The sequence below is a fragment of the Propithecus coquereli genome, unplaced genomic scaffold, assembly GCF_000956105.1.
Source record: "Propithecus coquereli isolate 6110/MARCELLA unplaced genomic scaffold, Pcoq_1.0 Scaffold9, whole genome shotgun sequence".
In the NCBI taxonomy this organism is placed as follows: Eukaryota; Metazoa; Chordata; class Mammalia; order Primates; family Indriidae; genus Propithecus; species Propithecus coquereli.
The window spans coordinates 2,456,113-2,472,177 of record NW_012155284.1 but is presented as its reverse complement, the minus strand read 5'-3'; the positions used below and the strand labels follow the sequence as shown (position 1 = coordinate 2,472,177).

The window sequence follows — 16,065 nt, the reverse complement described above, 5'->3', positions numbered from 1 at the left end:
GACAGAGTCTCACTCTGTTGCTCTGGGTAGAGTGCAGTGGCATGATCATAGTTCACTGTAACCTCAAACTCCTGGGTTCACTCTTTTGCCATGACAAAGGGTCCGGTCGTCATCTGTGGCGTATGTATCTTGCTCTATAAACCTATATCTTGCTCTTGCTCTATAATCCTATCTTGCTCCTCCTCAATACATTTCACCTCGTGCTTGCCTTAAAACAACAACAACAATAAGAAAACCCTCCTGAGTTCAAGTGATCCTCCTGCCTCAGCCTCCCAAGTAGCTGGGACTACAGGCATGCCCAGGTAATTTTTTCTATTTTTGGTAGAGACGGCGGGGGGGGGCGGGTCTCACCGTTGCTCAGGCTGGTCTCGAACTCCTGACTTCAAGCAATCCTCTTGCCTTGGCTTCCCATAGCGCTAGGATTACAGGTGTGAGCCACCATCCCTAGCCCAATAACATTCTTAATTTTAACCCAAATATCATGGAATGCCGTACAGGTGGGAAGTGAAAAAGATGTTTGGGTTTTCAGGCTGCCTTGGGGTGTGATAGGAGAACACTGGGAGGTGATAGGACCCACGGGGGAGCATTCAACAACTGAGGCCACAAGGGTCAGGTTTCCCTCTCACTCACATCCTGGAACAAAGACCTTCCAGCAGTATATTTTGAGGACAGAATGTCAAGTCTATGTTACTAATGGCCTATTGGTCAATGACAGATTTCTTAGTCTAGATGAAAAGGACAAACAAGAATAGTATATCACACAACAGAAGAACACTTTTTACCAAATATAATGACATAGGCAATAAAAAATAGGTCATATAGAACTAAAATCCAAGCCCAATGTGTAATGTTATACAAAAAACTCTATATAATAAAATTATTTACACATATCAAGCATGGTGGTACTCATTCCATTCTTTACAAGAGAGATAATTCAACCTCTAGTCTCTGCACATGATTGAGATGAGTCACTTTCCTAAAATATGGAATTCTTTCCTAAGAAGACTTGAACTCATATTTCTCACAACCATTAAAGAATAATTAGCATTAACTCCTTTGAGTCTTTTGGTTGCACACACCTCAAGGACCCTCACTAGAAGCAAGGTGTATTTGCAAACATCCACCCAAATCTCTCAATCCTAGAACAAAGAAGAAATTGAAAACTGTGAGGAAGCAGGAGTCAGGTTGTAAGCCTGGTATCTGTCTCTTTCCCCTTGTGGGTGTGGCAGAACCTGGCTAGCTGTTCACCATACCTGTTCCTCTTCCTCCGGGTTCACAGCCAGACCACACACAATTCCCTTGCAATTGGTGTGGTGATGTGAGAAGTTTTGGCCCAGTGAATGTGGGTAAAAATGGTGTGTGCCACTTTCCAGCCTGCTCTCCCTGCTAAACCTCCCACACGTGGTCTTCCATGCACTTTCGTTTTTGGCAACAACCTTGGAAATCCCTTCTTGAAGATAAAAGCCACACAATGGAAGGAGCCTGGATCCCTGAGTCACCACCCAGAGGGCTGCCTGCTAATCAGAAACACCTGTGTTGGACTTCATAGGCTGCAAGAAGTAAACTTGTGTTGTGTTAAGTCATTGAGATTTGGGGCCTATCTGCTAAGGCTGCTAGCCAGTCCTTGACGAACACAGTGGGCGAACGGCATTGCTTTTCACTTTTAATGTACTATAGGGAAAGTTGGCCGGGCGCGGTGGCTCACGCCTGTAATCCTGGCACTCTGGGAGGCCGAGGCAGGCGGATTGTTTGAGCTCAGGAGTTCGAGACCAGCCTGAGCAAGAGCGAGACCCCGTCTCTACTAAAAATAGAAAGAAATTAATAGGACAACTAAAAATATATAGAAAAAATTAGCCGAGCATGGTGGCGCATGCCTGTAGTCCCAGCTACTCGGGAGGCTGAGGCAGGAGGATCGCTTGAGCCCAGGAGTCTGAGGTTGCTGTGAGCTAGGCTGACGCCACGGCACTCTAGTCCAGGCAAGTGAGTGAGACTCTGCCTCAAAAAAAAAAACAAAAACAACAAAAAAAAACAACTGTAGAATGCTGAGATTTGCATTTCATTATGTAACTTTTACCAAAAAAAAATTAAATAATGAGCTATAGTTAATGATACGGAAGCTGCAGAATTTAGGCATGAGGCATACTGATACCTATAACTTACTTTGAAATGCATCCAAATATAAGATGGATAGATGGATGGCTAAATAAGTAATAAAGCAGAGATGGCAAAGGGTGAATAATAGAATCTAGGTGATGGGTACATGGGTGCTTACTGTACAATTCTTTCAACTTTTCTATGTGCTTGAAATATTTTTAAATAAAATGCAGGGGGAAAATCCCTAGGTTAGGTTTTGCTAACTCACCTATCCAGAGCAAAGAGGACTGGCATTGAGAAAGCAAACTGCAGGCAACGCAAGGCAACCGGGACCCTCTTAAATCCTTGTTTTTGGCCCTTTGAAGGGGACCACGACCAGGGGCTGAAAGAGGGGTAGTCTAGTTCAGGGTCCCTTTCCCAAATGATTTTGGCCGGTAGGTGCTGTAGGAAATCTCTTCTCTCCCAGTTTTTGCTAACTTCCAGCATCATCAAGTCTTCTCCTCATGCATTAAGTTGTCTGTTCCTTTAGGTTTTGTCTTTTGTATGTCCTGTGGCTCCAGGCAAAAGTAGCAGAGACCACCTAAGATTTGTCTTCCAGTAATTAAATTTCACATTTGATTACTGACTACAGGTTATTTGAAATACCACACACCAATGTGTTTTATTGTACTTTTTTGTTCCAAGAAAGTTGTTTAACAGAAGTGTCAATGTATTGACAGAGAAACCTTCTGGTACACATGAGGTCTCCTGGGAAACAGAAAGGGCAGGAGCAGATCATCAGAAATGGTTACTAATGTAATTTTCCCTTTGTCACGGGAACAGCACAACTTCACGTAGTTTGTAGGCCTTCTTTCCTGTTTGGCCAGAGCCTCCATTCCCTTCGTAATATTATCTTTTCATTATAGAGTCTTTAATTCTATTCCTGGTACTCATTTAATTATGTATTTCTCTTTTTCCCCCAGCTGGAACATCCTTAATCACAAGGTTCAATCTTTCAAAGATAATTATTTTTCTGGATCTTTTTAGCAGCAGGCTGTCATGTTAGTTAATTAGGTCATTTGCTTTACAATTTTTAGTTTATTAACTACCTGTGTAAGAAAAGCATCTTGGGTCAGGTGGAGTGGCTCATGACTGTAATCCCAGCACTTTGGGAGGCTGAGGTGGGAGGATCCCTTGAAGCCAGGAGTTTGAGACCAGCTTGCACAGCGCCATGTCTCTACAAAAAATAAAAAAAAAAAAATAGCTGGGCATGGTGGCGCATGCCTGCAGTCCCAGCTACTCGGGAGGCTGAGGCAGGAGGACCCCTTGATCCCAGTTCAAGGTTGCAGGAAGCAGTGAGTCAGGAACCATGAAAGAAAGCCTGATAGTTTCCTAACAAATGGTCTTTCTGCTTTCTTGTGACCATTGGCTAATTGTTTTCCTGTCTATATTTTTAAGCTGACTATGGGAATACACTGCCACCAAAGTTTCTTTGAAATTTTAAAGAGTACACAAAAATAACACAGGCCACTGCACTCCAGCTTGGTTGACAGAGAGAAGCCTGTCTTAAAAAAAAAAAAAAAGCATCTTGTTAGAGAGGAGGCTGGATAACTATCATTTGGTTTGCACTAACTTTATGGTACTTCAAAACAAAAAACTTATGATTAAAAAGCAAACTGTGAGGAAGGAGCTTAAAAAAAAAGCACCTTGTTATGGGACACCTATTGAGTTTGCTAATTCTCTTTGAGTTATTCATATTAAATACTTGAATACATATTTGTATTATATATTTAAGAAATGGAAAGTCTTTAGTTCTTAAATCAGTAACACATTACTCTTTATAATTTTACCTTGTTAAACATGACTTATAACTTTCTTGGTTTTCTGTTTTGTTTCACTTAGATGTTACAGAGATAAAAGTACAATTTTTCTTCCTTAGAGAGAAAGCACTCTAAATCAGTGCCTTACAAACTTGAGTAGGCTTCAGAATCATTTGGGATGCTTGTTTAAAAGGCAGATTCTGGAAGCCATCCCTCATACAGGTGTAGTGGGGACATTTTGAGAAACACTGCTTGTAAGGAAGTAGGTATGTTACATAATTTTAATCTCACAGAAACAAAATGTGCTAACCGGAATATTTAGAACATGTTTTATTATTTACATTTTTGCTTAAATTATCACTTTATAGTATTATTCTGTAAATCAATTCCATAAATCAATCTGGAAAAAGTGAGACTTGATTCCACATGAAAGACGACCAAATCAGGCACCATGAAAGAAAGCCTGACAGTTTCCTAACAGATGGTCTTTCTGCTTTCGTGTGACCTTTGGCTAATTCTGTTTTCCTTTCTAAAATTTTAAGCTGACTATGGAGATAGATACATTGCCATCGAAGAGTTTCTTTGAAATCTTGAGTGCACAAATAACAGGAGGCCAGCACTTAAGAATTAGTGTAACTTTTTATTAAGATGGTATTGTTTTTATTAAAGAAATACATGAAAATGGTTAAATAAAACCAAATAGTTCCAAAAGTCTTAAAATGAAAACAACAGTCCCATCAGTTTCTTTCCAGAGGCAAGTGCTTTATACCACCACTATGTTCACTTTCCCTTCATATTGTCCCCAAATAGTTATCAGATTTAGGGGTTAAGCAGTTATTCATTGTGGAGAAAAATAGCATATGATCCTTTTACTTCCTATCTTGTATTTTTTTTTCCTTTTTCTTGGAATTAATGATTGCCTAATCACCCCCACTGCATGGTTTTTTTTTTTTTTTTACATTTGCTTTATCTTCAATGAACTTGTTTCCAAATGCCCCAAATCAATCAATAACCTATGATTATTATTATTATTTTTAAGAGAATGGGGCCTCAGTATGGTGCCGAGGCTGGCCTGGAACTCCTCTGCTCAATCCTCCCGCCTCAACCTCCCAAGTAGCTGGGACTACAGGCACTTGCCACCATGCCCATATAACCTATTCATATTTATATAGTTTGTTTTCTAAGCCAGCGATATAGCTGGAATATTGCCTATGTTGGATCCTATTTCCTGGATCCCATGTCATCCTCTTTTTTGGTTTGTGTACTCCTTTCATTTTGCTGGAGAATTTCCTCCAGTAGCTTTTCAAAAAGGCTATGTGGAGGTAACCCTTGAATCCTTTGCTTGTCTAAAAATTTCTTTATTTTATCTCCACCCTTATTTGGCTCAATATAGATTTATCAGTTGAAAATAGATTTTTTTCTTAGAATTTTGAAGCATGGTTCCATTGTTTTCAGTTTCTTTTTCTTTTATTGTTCCTCTCCTTTCCTTTCTTAAAGGCATCTCAAACTCAGTAGGCCTGAAACCAAAATCAAACTCCATCAGAAAATCTCACTACCTTCAATGTTAAAATATATCCTAAGTCACGAGTTCTCACTATGCCCAATCCTCTGGTCCAAACTACCATCATCCCGCACCTGAACTTTTAATTGGTCATCCTGTTTCTGTATTTTTTAAATTAGAAAATATTTCAAATAAACCACATGTAGCTTTATACTTTTCACTACATAAAAAGTATGAAGATCATACACACATAAACATATGGAATTGCTTGACGTATTTAGCATTCACTGTTGCTTTGCAAACCAGCAGTTGCTTACTGAAAACACCTGGAACTCTCTAGCAGGTAACATGTGTTCAGCCCACAAAGAGGGTAGGGAGTTAACAACCCTGGATAAGCCCCCACCAATGAGTGTTGTACTAATACTCCAGCTTTCTTCCCTCCATTTCCCAGGTATTTCAGCAGTATTGAGCTTATCAGCCAATAAGAACCTGCTCACTGATCTTGAACTGGCTTTCTTACCTTCCCGTTTCATTTTTCCACACCCCAACTGGTGCTTTCTGATATGACCTACCAAATAAACTGGTTCCACTGAAATTTCAGTCTTGGGATCTGCTTTGGGAGATACCCAATCTAAGACAGTAATATATTCACTTTCCTGTCACTGGACTTCCAAGCTGTTCTCAGTTTTTCAGTATTACAAACAAGGCTGTAACATTTGTCTACAAACTTCTGGATATACATGTAGGAGGTTTTCTCTCAGTATTTACCCAATAGAGGAATTGCTGAATTGAAGGATATGTGCATCTTCATCTTTAATTAATATTGCCAACATTTTACAAGTCTGGAAATGGCAAGGACTGGCGAGAATGCCACATGTGATGGGTGTGGAATGGCAGGTGGTGGGGACTCAGTCCTGGCTGCCGGGGAGAGGCACTGAGGTAGTTATAGTGAGAAATGTTTCACAAATGGTATTTGATATAGTCTAATTAAGAATAATGGGGAAAATCTTTTCTTCTAATGTAAAAATGTATAATTTTTTTAGGGGGGAGCAACAACTTGAAATAAATCAGAAAACACTGAAGATATTAATCATTCTTTTCATATACTTCAAATTTGTACTTAATGCCTTTCTCCTCCTGGACATCAGAAAGAACACCTGGGTATCTATAAAAGAAAAATATGTATAATTATGTATCCATTAAAAACATAGCTTCCCTGATTCTCAACCAAAAGGCATCAATAGTGCATAAAGTAAATAAAATTTTCCTTCCTTTTTTTCTTTACAATGGTAAGCCACTTTTAAGTTGGGTGATTATTGTGCAAATACACTACATATGCAAATGGTAAGAAAAAAATTACAAGCTACATAGAAAGACACAAAATGAAAAGTGTAATTTCTTCTCTTCCTTCTGATTCCTAATTCTCTCTGCTAACCACTGTTAGCAGCTTCTCTGGTATCTTTCTACTTTATCACTCAGCTAATATGAAATTTCTTTTTGTTTTTTTGTAGAGACAGGGTCTCACTATGTTGCCCAGGCTGGTCTTGAACTCCTGGCATTAGGCAATCTTCCCATCTTGGCCCCCCAAAGTGCTGAAATTATAGGCATGAGCCACTGTGCCCAGCCAAAATTTGTTAAGAACTTTTTGCAAGTCTTTTACTTGTATCACATTTCTTGTGGAAGCAAAAGAAAAATATAATCTTTAGTTGTTTAGAGCATAACTGAAATTATTAATATGTGTCCTGCACAGTGACAGATTCTCCATTTCTGTTTGATCAATGGACACCACACTGCTCTATTTCCCTAATGTGTGGCAGACTGCAATTCCTTTACCAGGATCACGGCGTATCTGATCTTTCCTATTCCCTATCACTTAGGTCTGTGTTCTCTCCAGCTTCTCATTCAAAACCCAGCTTTCTCCACTGAGAACTCAAGCCTCCAGTGAATATTGCCATGTTGCCCCAAATCTTGGCGTACCTCCTCAGTATTGTGCAGGCTGCGCCCTGGTACGCTCCAGGTGGTGGTTAGCAACATCCTCTTTAAATAGACTGTGCTTGACCTTTAAATAGACTGGTTCTGCTGTGTGACACGTCTCTGAGCCTGTCTCTCAATAAAGTCTTCAAATTTGTAAAATAAACAGCATTGTGCCTAGCAAGTGAAGTGCTCCACAAATGTTACTCATTAACATTATTGGTTTGTTTTGTCCGCCTATTTTCTCAACTCGGTGTAGGCAGCGATAATACAGGAAAACTTTTTAATATCCACAATATCCAATATAATGCCGAGTAACAACAGGCATTAACCTTTTGTTTACTAATTAGAGATTATGCCATTTTGATAAAAAACATAATTAGAGACACGAAGTAACAATAGCATAATAATGTTTAGGGAGAAGAAAAAGATGATTTCTCCAGAATACACTTCAGAGGAAGAAGCAGTATTTCTATCTACCAACCATTTTCTCAGCTATTTCTATTCTGTTTTAGTAGTAATATAGCTTTTTGTTTTTTAAAGAAATGATTTTACTAGGCCAATTTTAAACCATAATTTTAGAGTCTTTGGAATGAGTCATGAAAAGCAACATTTACATATTTTCTTTTGTGCAAAATTCTCAAGGTGTCAAGACTGTCAGCTAATAAGACAAAAGCAAAGTATCAAGTTATTTCTAAAACCATGAATAACAACTTAAAAATCACTATGCTATTGGCTGGATATGATATGTAGCCATGGTATTCATGTTAATCTTCTCTGTGAAACTAAAATTTAATTCTGCTTAAATTTCATTTTTCTTTCCATAATATTCATTTATTCAGTCTGTTTTAATAATGATTAAAATTACCTCATAATCATGACTCCAAACTTTTCTAAAGTGCAAACTCTGCCTAAGAGCCATATTTGGACTCTGAGCTCAAGTCTAACAGGATTTAGAAATACTACCTATATGTTATGAACCATTCAGAGACTCCCCTCTAGAATCTTTAATAATTAAGGAAGCCAATGAATATGAATGGACATAAAATCTGAACTGACAAAGGACTACAAGAATAATCCAGAGATGATTTCATGGAAGGTCTAAGAAAGAGGTGAATAGAATCCTAAAGCAGTTACCCATAAAAAGCAAATCACAATTAATATCAAGACTCTGAGGAAGCACAGGCTCAGGAGCAAAGGGATGTACAAATAACATGGATAAGTATGCCAGCATCCTGGACAGAAGAGGAAACATTAGCCCATCTAAAACCTACTTCAAGTTGTCCATTGATAAGCGTCATCTGTCCCAGCTCTGGAGCCACATACTGCTTCCAAAGGCCTCTTTGGTCTTTATCTTCTTTGACTACATGGTCACACACAAGATTGTTAACTAGAAGGAAAAGCCTGTTTGGGGCTCATTACATAGAAAACGGCTGATATAAAACATCTGAGACCACTGGTTTGGGTGTGGCCCAGTGTCAAATAGCCTGAGATAGATTTCTTCCAGGCAAGATTAATAAGAGCAGAGCCTTAGAGGACAGGCTGGCAGGGTGCTGTCAAAAGAATAATTGCACAAACAATGATCTATAGGGGAAAAAGGCAGACACAAAGTAATACTACCTTCCTGTGTTAATAGTAACTTCTGCTCTTAGACTTCCATCACTGTGACTTCATTTATATTCTAATTTTATTCTCCTTTTGTCTCACAGTAGTTTTTTCTTTCATCTTCATTTCATCATACTAGTACTTTTTCTTTTTTAACCAGGAAGTATGGTGTTAATAAAAGACACCGTGTTTGAACTGAAACCTGTATAAGCACAAGACGACTACCAACAGAGATAATGGGGGCCTAAACTAAGCGGGTAGCTGTGGGGAAGGGAGGGGAAGTATAGAATGACCAAAGTTCATTTCTGGACAGTAGAGAACAATTCCGAGTTCCCCAATGCACAGAGATTTGGAGAGAAAGCAGCTCCAGAATTGAGCAATGTCACAGATCTCAGAGACAAAGAACATCTACTTTGTCTTGAGAGGTTTCCTTTTTCTCTACTTAATTAAAGATTGACCTAGTCCAGGTCTCCCCTTAGGGAATCCCTCCCCACCATGTTAAAAGAGGCTGTTATGATGTTAGTACATGCCTAAACACCAGATGACCATCACATGCCACAATGGAGGAAAGAGTTTTTTGTTTTTTCTTCTATAGCCTTGTTTAGAATGTCCATTTTGGGGCAATTTCCTTGTTCTTCTCTCAATCTACTCACCATTAAAATCTTCCAAGACATTTAAAGTAGTACTACAAATCCTTCACAAACTCTTCTGAAAAATAGAAGAAAGCACTTCCTAACTCATTCTGTGAGGCTAGTTTAGCCTGATTCCAAAGCCAGGTGAAGTCATTAAAAAAAACCAAAACTACCAACCAATAGCGCTTCTGAATATAAATGCAAAATTTCTCAACAAAATACTAGCAAACTAAATCTAGCAACATATGAGAAGGATTATACACCATTACCAAAGAGAAATTTATCCCAGAAACGCAAGATTTATTTAACATGAAAACCAATCACTGTAAAAGACCAAAATGATGGTATATTCAAATGTTAATTAGTGTGGAAGACAAAAATCACACGATTATCTCAGTAGACTCAGAAAAAGCATGTCACAAAATGATAGAAATACTCAACAAACTAGAAATAGAAGGGATCTTCCTCAATGTGATAAAGGGTGTGTATGACAAACCCACAGCTAACATTATCCTTAATGATGATAGAAAGCTTCCTCTGTAAGATCGGGAACAAGATAAATATGACTGCTCTTGCCATCTTCTAGTCAACATTGTGCTGAGGGTCTAGCCAAGGCAATTAGGCAAAGAAAAAAGAATCCAGATTAGAAAGGAAGAAGTAAAATTATCTCTATTTGCAGATGACATTATACTATATACAGAAAATTGTGAGGAACCTATTAATAATTAGAATTACTAAATGAGCTCAGCAAGGTTGCAGGATAAAAGATCAACAAATAAAAATCACTTGCATTTCTATATACCAGCAATGAACAGTCTGAAGATAAAATTGAGAAAACAATATCATTTAAAATAGCATCAAAAGGAATAAAATATTTAAGAATAAACTTAATAAAGAAGCATAAAACATATACACTGAAAGCTATAAAACATTGCTGAAAGAAATTCAAAAGGACTTAAATAGAAAGACATCACATGTTCATGGTTTGGAAGACTTAGTACTGTTAATATGGCAATACTCTTCAGAGTGATCTACAGATATAATATAATCCCTGTCTGCTTTTTGGCAGAAATTGACAAGTTGATCATGAAGTTCACATGAAAATACAAGGGACCCAGAATAGCCAAAACAAATCTTGAAAAAGAAGGAAGTGGGAAGACTTACACTTCCTGATTTCAAAAGTTAGTAGTCAAGATGGTGTGGGATGTACATATAGATCAATTGAATAGAACTAAGACTCCAGAAATAAACCCTCATATTCATGGTCGACTGATTTTCAACAAGGGTGCCAAAATAATAAAATGGGAGAAAATAGTCTTTTCAACAAATAGCGCTGGGACAACTACAAAAGAAGGAAGGTGGATCTCTTCCTTACATCATACATAAATCAACTCAAATGGATCATAGAGTTCTATGTAAGAGTTAAAAGTATAAACTCTTTGAAGGAGATAGAGGAGTAAATCTTTTTGAGCTTGGATTAGGTAATGATATCATTAAAAAAGTGAAAAAGACAATCCAGATAATGAGAGAAAATCTTTGCAAATCATATAACTGAGAAGAGTCTCGTATCCAGAATATTCAAAGAACTCTTAAAACTCAAAAATAGAAAAATAACCAAATTTTAAAAATAGCCAAAGGATTTGAATAGATATTTTACCAAAGAAGATATATAAATGTTAATAAACACCTGAAAAGATGCTCTATGTCATTGATCATTAGGGAAATGCAAATCGAAACCATGAGATGCTATTATACTTCATACCCACTAGGATAGCTATAACCAAAAAGTGTTGAAGATGTACAGAAATTATAACCTTCATTCACTGCTGGTAGGAATGTAAAAAAGGCACAGTCACGTTGGACAACAGTTAAGCAGTTCTTCAAAATGTGAACAGAGAGTCCACATGACACAGCAATTCTTCTAAATTATACCCAAGAGGAATGAAAACATACATCTACACAAAAAACTTGTACATGAATGAATGTTCACAGCAGCATAATAGCCAAAAAGTAGAAACAAACCCAATGTCCACCAATTGATGAATGGGTAAACAAAATGTGGTATATCCACACAATGGAATACTTTTTGGTAACAGAAAGGAATTAAGTACTGATAGATATTACAAGATGGATAAACCTTGTCAACATTATGCTAAGTGAAAGGAGCCAATTTCAAGAAAGACCATATTATATGATTGTGTTACTCTGCAAAGAGTTCTGATTGAGAGAAATATGATTTGGAAAGGTATTTAGTATGAAGCTGATTCACACAGTAATCTATACTTAGTAGTGAAGAGAAAAATAAGAAATGAAGGAGAGCAGAGATCAATATTCACATGAGAATCAGCAATCTAAGCAGAAGAGAAAATAAGGTATGACAAAGTAAAACAACTTATTTTTACATAAATATATATGAAATTACTCAGTGTGATTTTTCGAAATAGTTATCTTTTGAGCCTAAGCAAATGCCTGTACTGTTTATATTAATAGTTATGATAATTTTCAGTTTTCTTTAGAGTTCAGAGCCCAAGAAAATCAGTCACTCCACTTGACAAAAGACTATTACTTTATAGAGTAATAGACTATTATTCTAAAACTTGGCCATCCATTTATTCAGACTTGGCTCTGAATGTTTCTTTAGGAGGCCTTTCAAAAACAAACCCACACTCAAAGAATAATGATTAGATAAAACTGAGAATATTTGCAAGAAAGTGCTAAAAGCTGCTCTAAAATTATTGATATAATTAATCTTTTATATCTATAGCCAACAACTGAAAGGTGTTTTTAAGCTGAAATGCTGTGAGTTTTCAAAATCAGGCAGGCTCATGCTAAAGTCACAATTACATGGTAAAGCAAATGTAATCTCTTCTCTCCATCACCACCTGCTATCACCTTAATCTAAGTCCCTTCATCATTCACCTGAACTATTCTAGCTAATGGGTATTCCTAGTTCACTCTTGTCTCCCTCCAGTCCATTTTCCATAAAGCAGCTAGAACAATGTCACTCTTTTCAGAACCCTCTAAACTTGCACTTGGTCTGACCCCTGCTGGCCTCCCTCTTGCTCACAATGCCCCTAGTGGCCGTCAGGCTCAGGGAACAGGCCAAGACTGTTCTTGTCTCTGGCCTCTGCACTAGCTATCTTCTTTTTTTTTTTTTTCCCTGAGACAGTCTCACTCTGTTGCCTGGGCTAAAGTGCCATGGCATCAGCCTGGCTCACAGCAACCTCAAACTCCTGGGCTCAAGTGATCCTTCTGCCTCAGCCTCCTGAGTAGCTGGGACTACAGGCATGCACCACCATGCCTGGCTTTTTTTTTTTTTTTTTTTAATATATTTTTAGTTGTCCAGCTAATTTCTTTCTATTTTTAGTAGAGACAGAGTCTCACTCTTGCTCAGGCTGCTCTCGAACTCCTGAGCTCAAATGATCCTCCTGCCTTGGCCTTATACTAGCTATTTTTGATTCCTAGAATGCGCTTCCTGCTCTTTGAATGGCTGGCTTCTTGCTATTTAGATTGAAGCAAAGGCACCACTCTTCAGAAAAGACTTCTCAGACTACACAGTATCTACAACGTCACAATGTTTCAGTTCGCCACACACACTCTTCTGATGTCTATCTGTCATTTGCCACCCTTTCCCCGACTAGACAGACGGTAATCTTCTGGGGAGTACCAATAGCAGCTGGCTGGCCTGGTAAACACGTTTCCTCGGTGCTTAGCACTGCATCTGACTCTCCTAGAGGGAAGTGATGACTACTCATCTAGATTTCAGTAAAACCATTAAAGCATGAACATTTCCAAGTCTACTGAAGCAGATTTCCAAAAATTTCTGTAGAATTTGTCTATAAAACATACTGCTACTCTGAATTCAATCTAAAAAGACATGCTCTTTTTTGTAATTTATAAGCAGGAAATCCAAAAGAGCTTCAGACTAATAACACTATACTTACTCTGAGAGAAGTCTGTATTTCTTCAAATCAATTTCTGGAAAAAATGTGTCACTTTCAAAGTCCTGCATGATCCTTGTCACAAACAGTTTAAGATGGCCTGGTTGATTCATGGCTTCCTTTGAAAGAAAAAAAAAAACAGCATCAATTTCCTTAATCTGTGTCAAAAGATACAGAAACTCTGAGATTCTTATTTAATTAGTTTAAGTTTATACTATGTATTAAAGACATTCTTCTTACTACTAAAGCATACCATTTAAATATCCTGTTCTTTAGTATGGGGCTCTGCAAAGTGTGCCTTAGTTATATTGTGAAGGTACTAATCATTATAAGTAATTGTGAGACTGAGTTTAAATGTATTATGACCTCTAGTTTGCTTATAAGAACTCTTTTCAAATTTAAGCATTCAGTTTTGTTTTCCTTTGGCTGTTGTTTTGAAAGTTAAGAACTCCAAATTATCTAATTTGTTTATTTATTTTTATTTATTTTTTAAGACAGTCTCACCCTGTTGTCCCAGGTAGAGTGCAGTTGCATCATTATAGCTTACTACAATCTCCAACACCTGGGCTCAAGTGAGCCTTCTGCCTCAACCTCCCAAGTAGCTGGGACCATAGCCTCTCACCACCACACCTGCCTAATTTTTTCCATTTTTCGTAGTGATGGAGCCTTACTCTTGCTCAGCCTGGTCTCGAATTCCTGAGCTCAAGCGATCCCTGCACCTTGGCCTCCCAGAGTGCTAGGATTACAGGAGTGAGCCACCTCACCTGGCCAAGAACTCCAAATAATCTAGTTGTTCTCCCACAGAAAAATTTACATATGTATACCCAGATAAGACAGTACAATTTCACTTAACTATTGAAAACACAAAGGACATATTTAGTACACGTACATAAAACTTAATAATGCTTCGATTTCTCAGGAGATAATTACAATGCTAGTAGGAAGGTAATTTATTCTGCCTGTTGTCGCTAACAATTGTATTTGGCCATATATTGTAAACGATTTTCCTAATTACTGCCTATAGTACTGTTGATAGTTTCTATAGAAAAACTGCCCTGGAATGAATATCTTAAAATTCACATAAAAAGTATAAGTCCTAATTGCAGCTTCAAGAAAGCAATAACTCTTCATCTTCAAATAGCTTATAGGGAAAAGAAAAAATATATCTACAAATACACACATATATAAAATTCCAAGTATTTGTTATCCTTAGAATTCCAAATAAGGGCATAGAACAAATTTTACTTTTCATTTTTAATACTTTATCTTATATCAAATCATTTATTGTTTTTGCTACAAACAAATATGCTACCAATTCGTACTGTACCAAAAATTAGAAAAACTAAATACAGTAGTCCTCTGTTATCTGCAGTTTAACTTTCCACGGTTTCGGTTACCTATAGTCAATCACAGTCCAAAAATGTTAAATGGAAAATTCTAGAAATAAATCTTTCATAAGACTTAAATTGCACACTGTTCTGAGTAGTGTGATGAAATCTGGAGCCATCCTGCTCGATCCTATGCAGGATGTTAATGTTTTTGTCCAGAGTATCCACACTGTCTATGCTACTTGCCCCCTTGGTCATTCAGGAGCCATCTGGGTTATTACATTGACTGTGGCAGTAACGCAATGCCTGTGGTTCAAGGAAGTCTTATTTTACTTAACAATAGCCCCAAAGTGCAAGAGTACAGATGCTGTCATATTGCTGTAATTGTTCTATTTTATTATTGTTGTTAATCTCTTACTGTGCCTAATTCATAAATAAAACTTTATCATAGCTATGTATATATATAAAAAAATTATACATATATAGGGTTCAGTACTATCTATAGTTTCAAGCATCCACTAGGAGTTGTGGAATGTATCCCCCAAGGATAAAGGGGGACTACTGCAGGACTACCTACAGCAGCATTTGAAGTTCTGTATCAATGTTGATAGTACAAGGTAAACTTTCTCAAAAGGGCCAGGTGGTAAATATTGTAGGTTTTGAGGGCCAAAAGCATCCACAGACAATACTAAACAAATGGGTGTGGCTGTGTTCCAATGAAACTTCACTTACAAAAATAGGCTGGCAGGCCTAATTTGGCCCATAGGAAGATAAGCCGCAATGATCTACAAGCTGTAAGTATGTCACTTGAAGGTTCTACTTCCTTAGTATTTATCTATATACAGATTTACCAAATTATATAAATGCAATTAAGTACTCACATTGTTTAAAGAATACATTTTCAAGTGAATATGGTATCAAATCAAGCAAAATGTGATAGGTACTGAACAAAATAAATAACTTGTTTTCTTTGATCTTTTCATCCAAATATGAATTTCTTCTATGAAAAAATGTCCATTTCCCCCATTACAAATAGGGAAAATAAGAGGTTGTAGAGACAGGAAGCTAAGAAACTGAGAGTTTTTATAGTCCCATCTAGGATCCTGGCATATCTCTTCTTTCTAAAATAATTTTAGTGCATATATGTTACCACAAGTCCCAAAGGGTAGGAACTGATTTTTCTTCCTTTTCATA

General features: G+C 37.3%; 1 protein-coding gene across 1 annotated transcript in view; it reads right to left on the bottom strand.

Annotated features, from left to right (window-relative positions):
• Positions 1 to 6,395: 6,395 nt before the first annotated feature.
• The window catches only part of DHFR (dihydrofolate reductase), a 29,094-nt gene continuing 19,424 nt past the window's right edge, over positions 6,396 to 16,065 (bottom strand). The window contains exons 5-6 of the mRNA XM_012664614.1: positions 13,547 to 13,662; positions 6,396 to 6,559 (exon numbers count right to left, since the gene is read on the bottom strand). Of these exons, the coding sequence (XP_012520068.1) occupies positions 6,481 to 6,559; positions 13,547 to 13,662 (195 nt within the window). The 3' untranslated portion in view covers positions 6,396 to 6,480. The remainder of the gene's footprint in view (positions 6,560 to 13,546; positions 13,663 to 16,065) is intronic.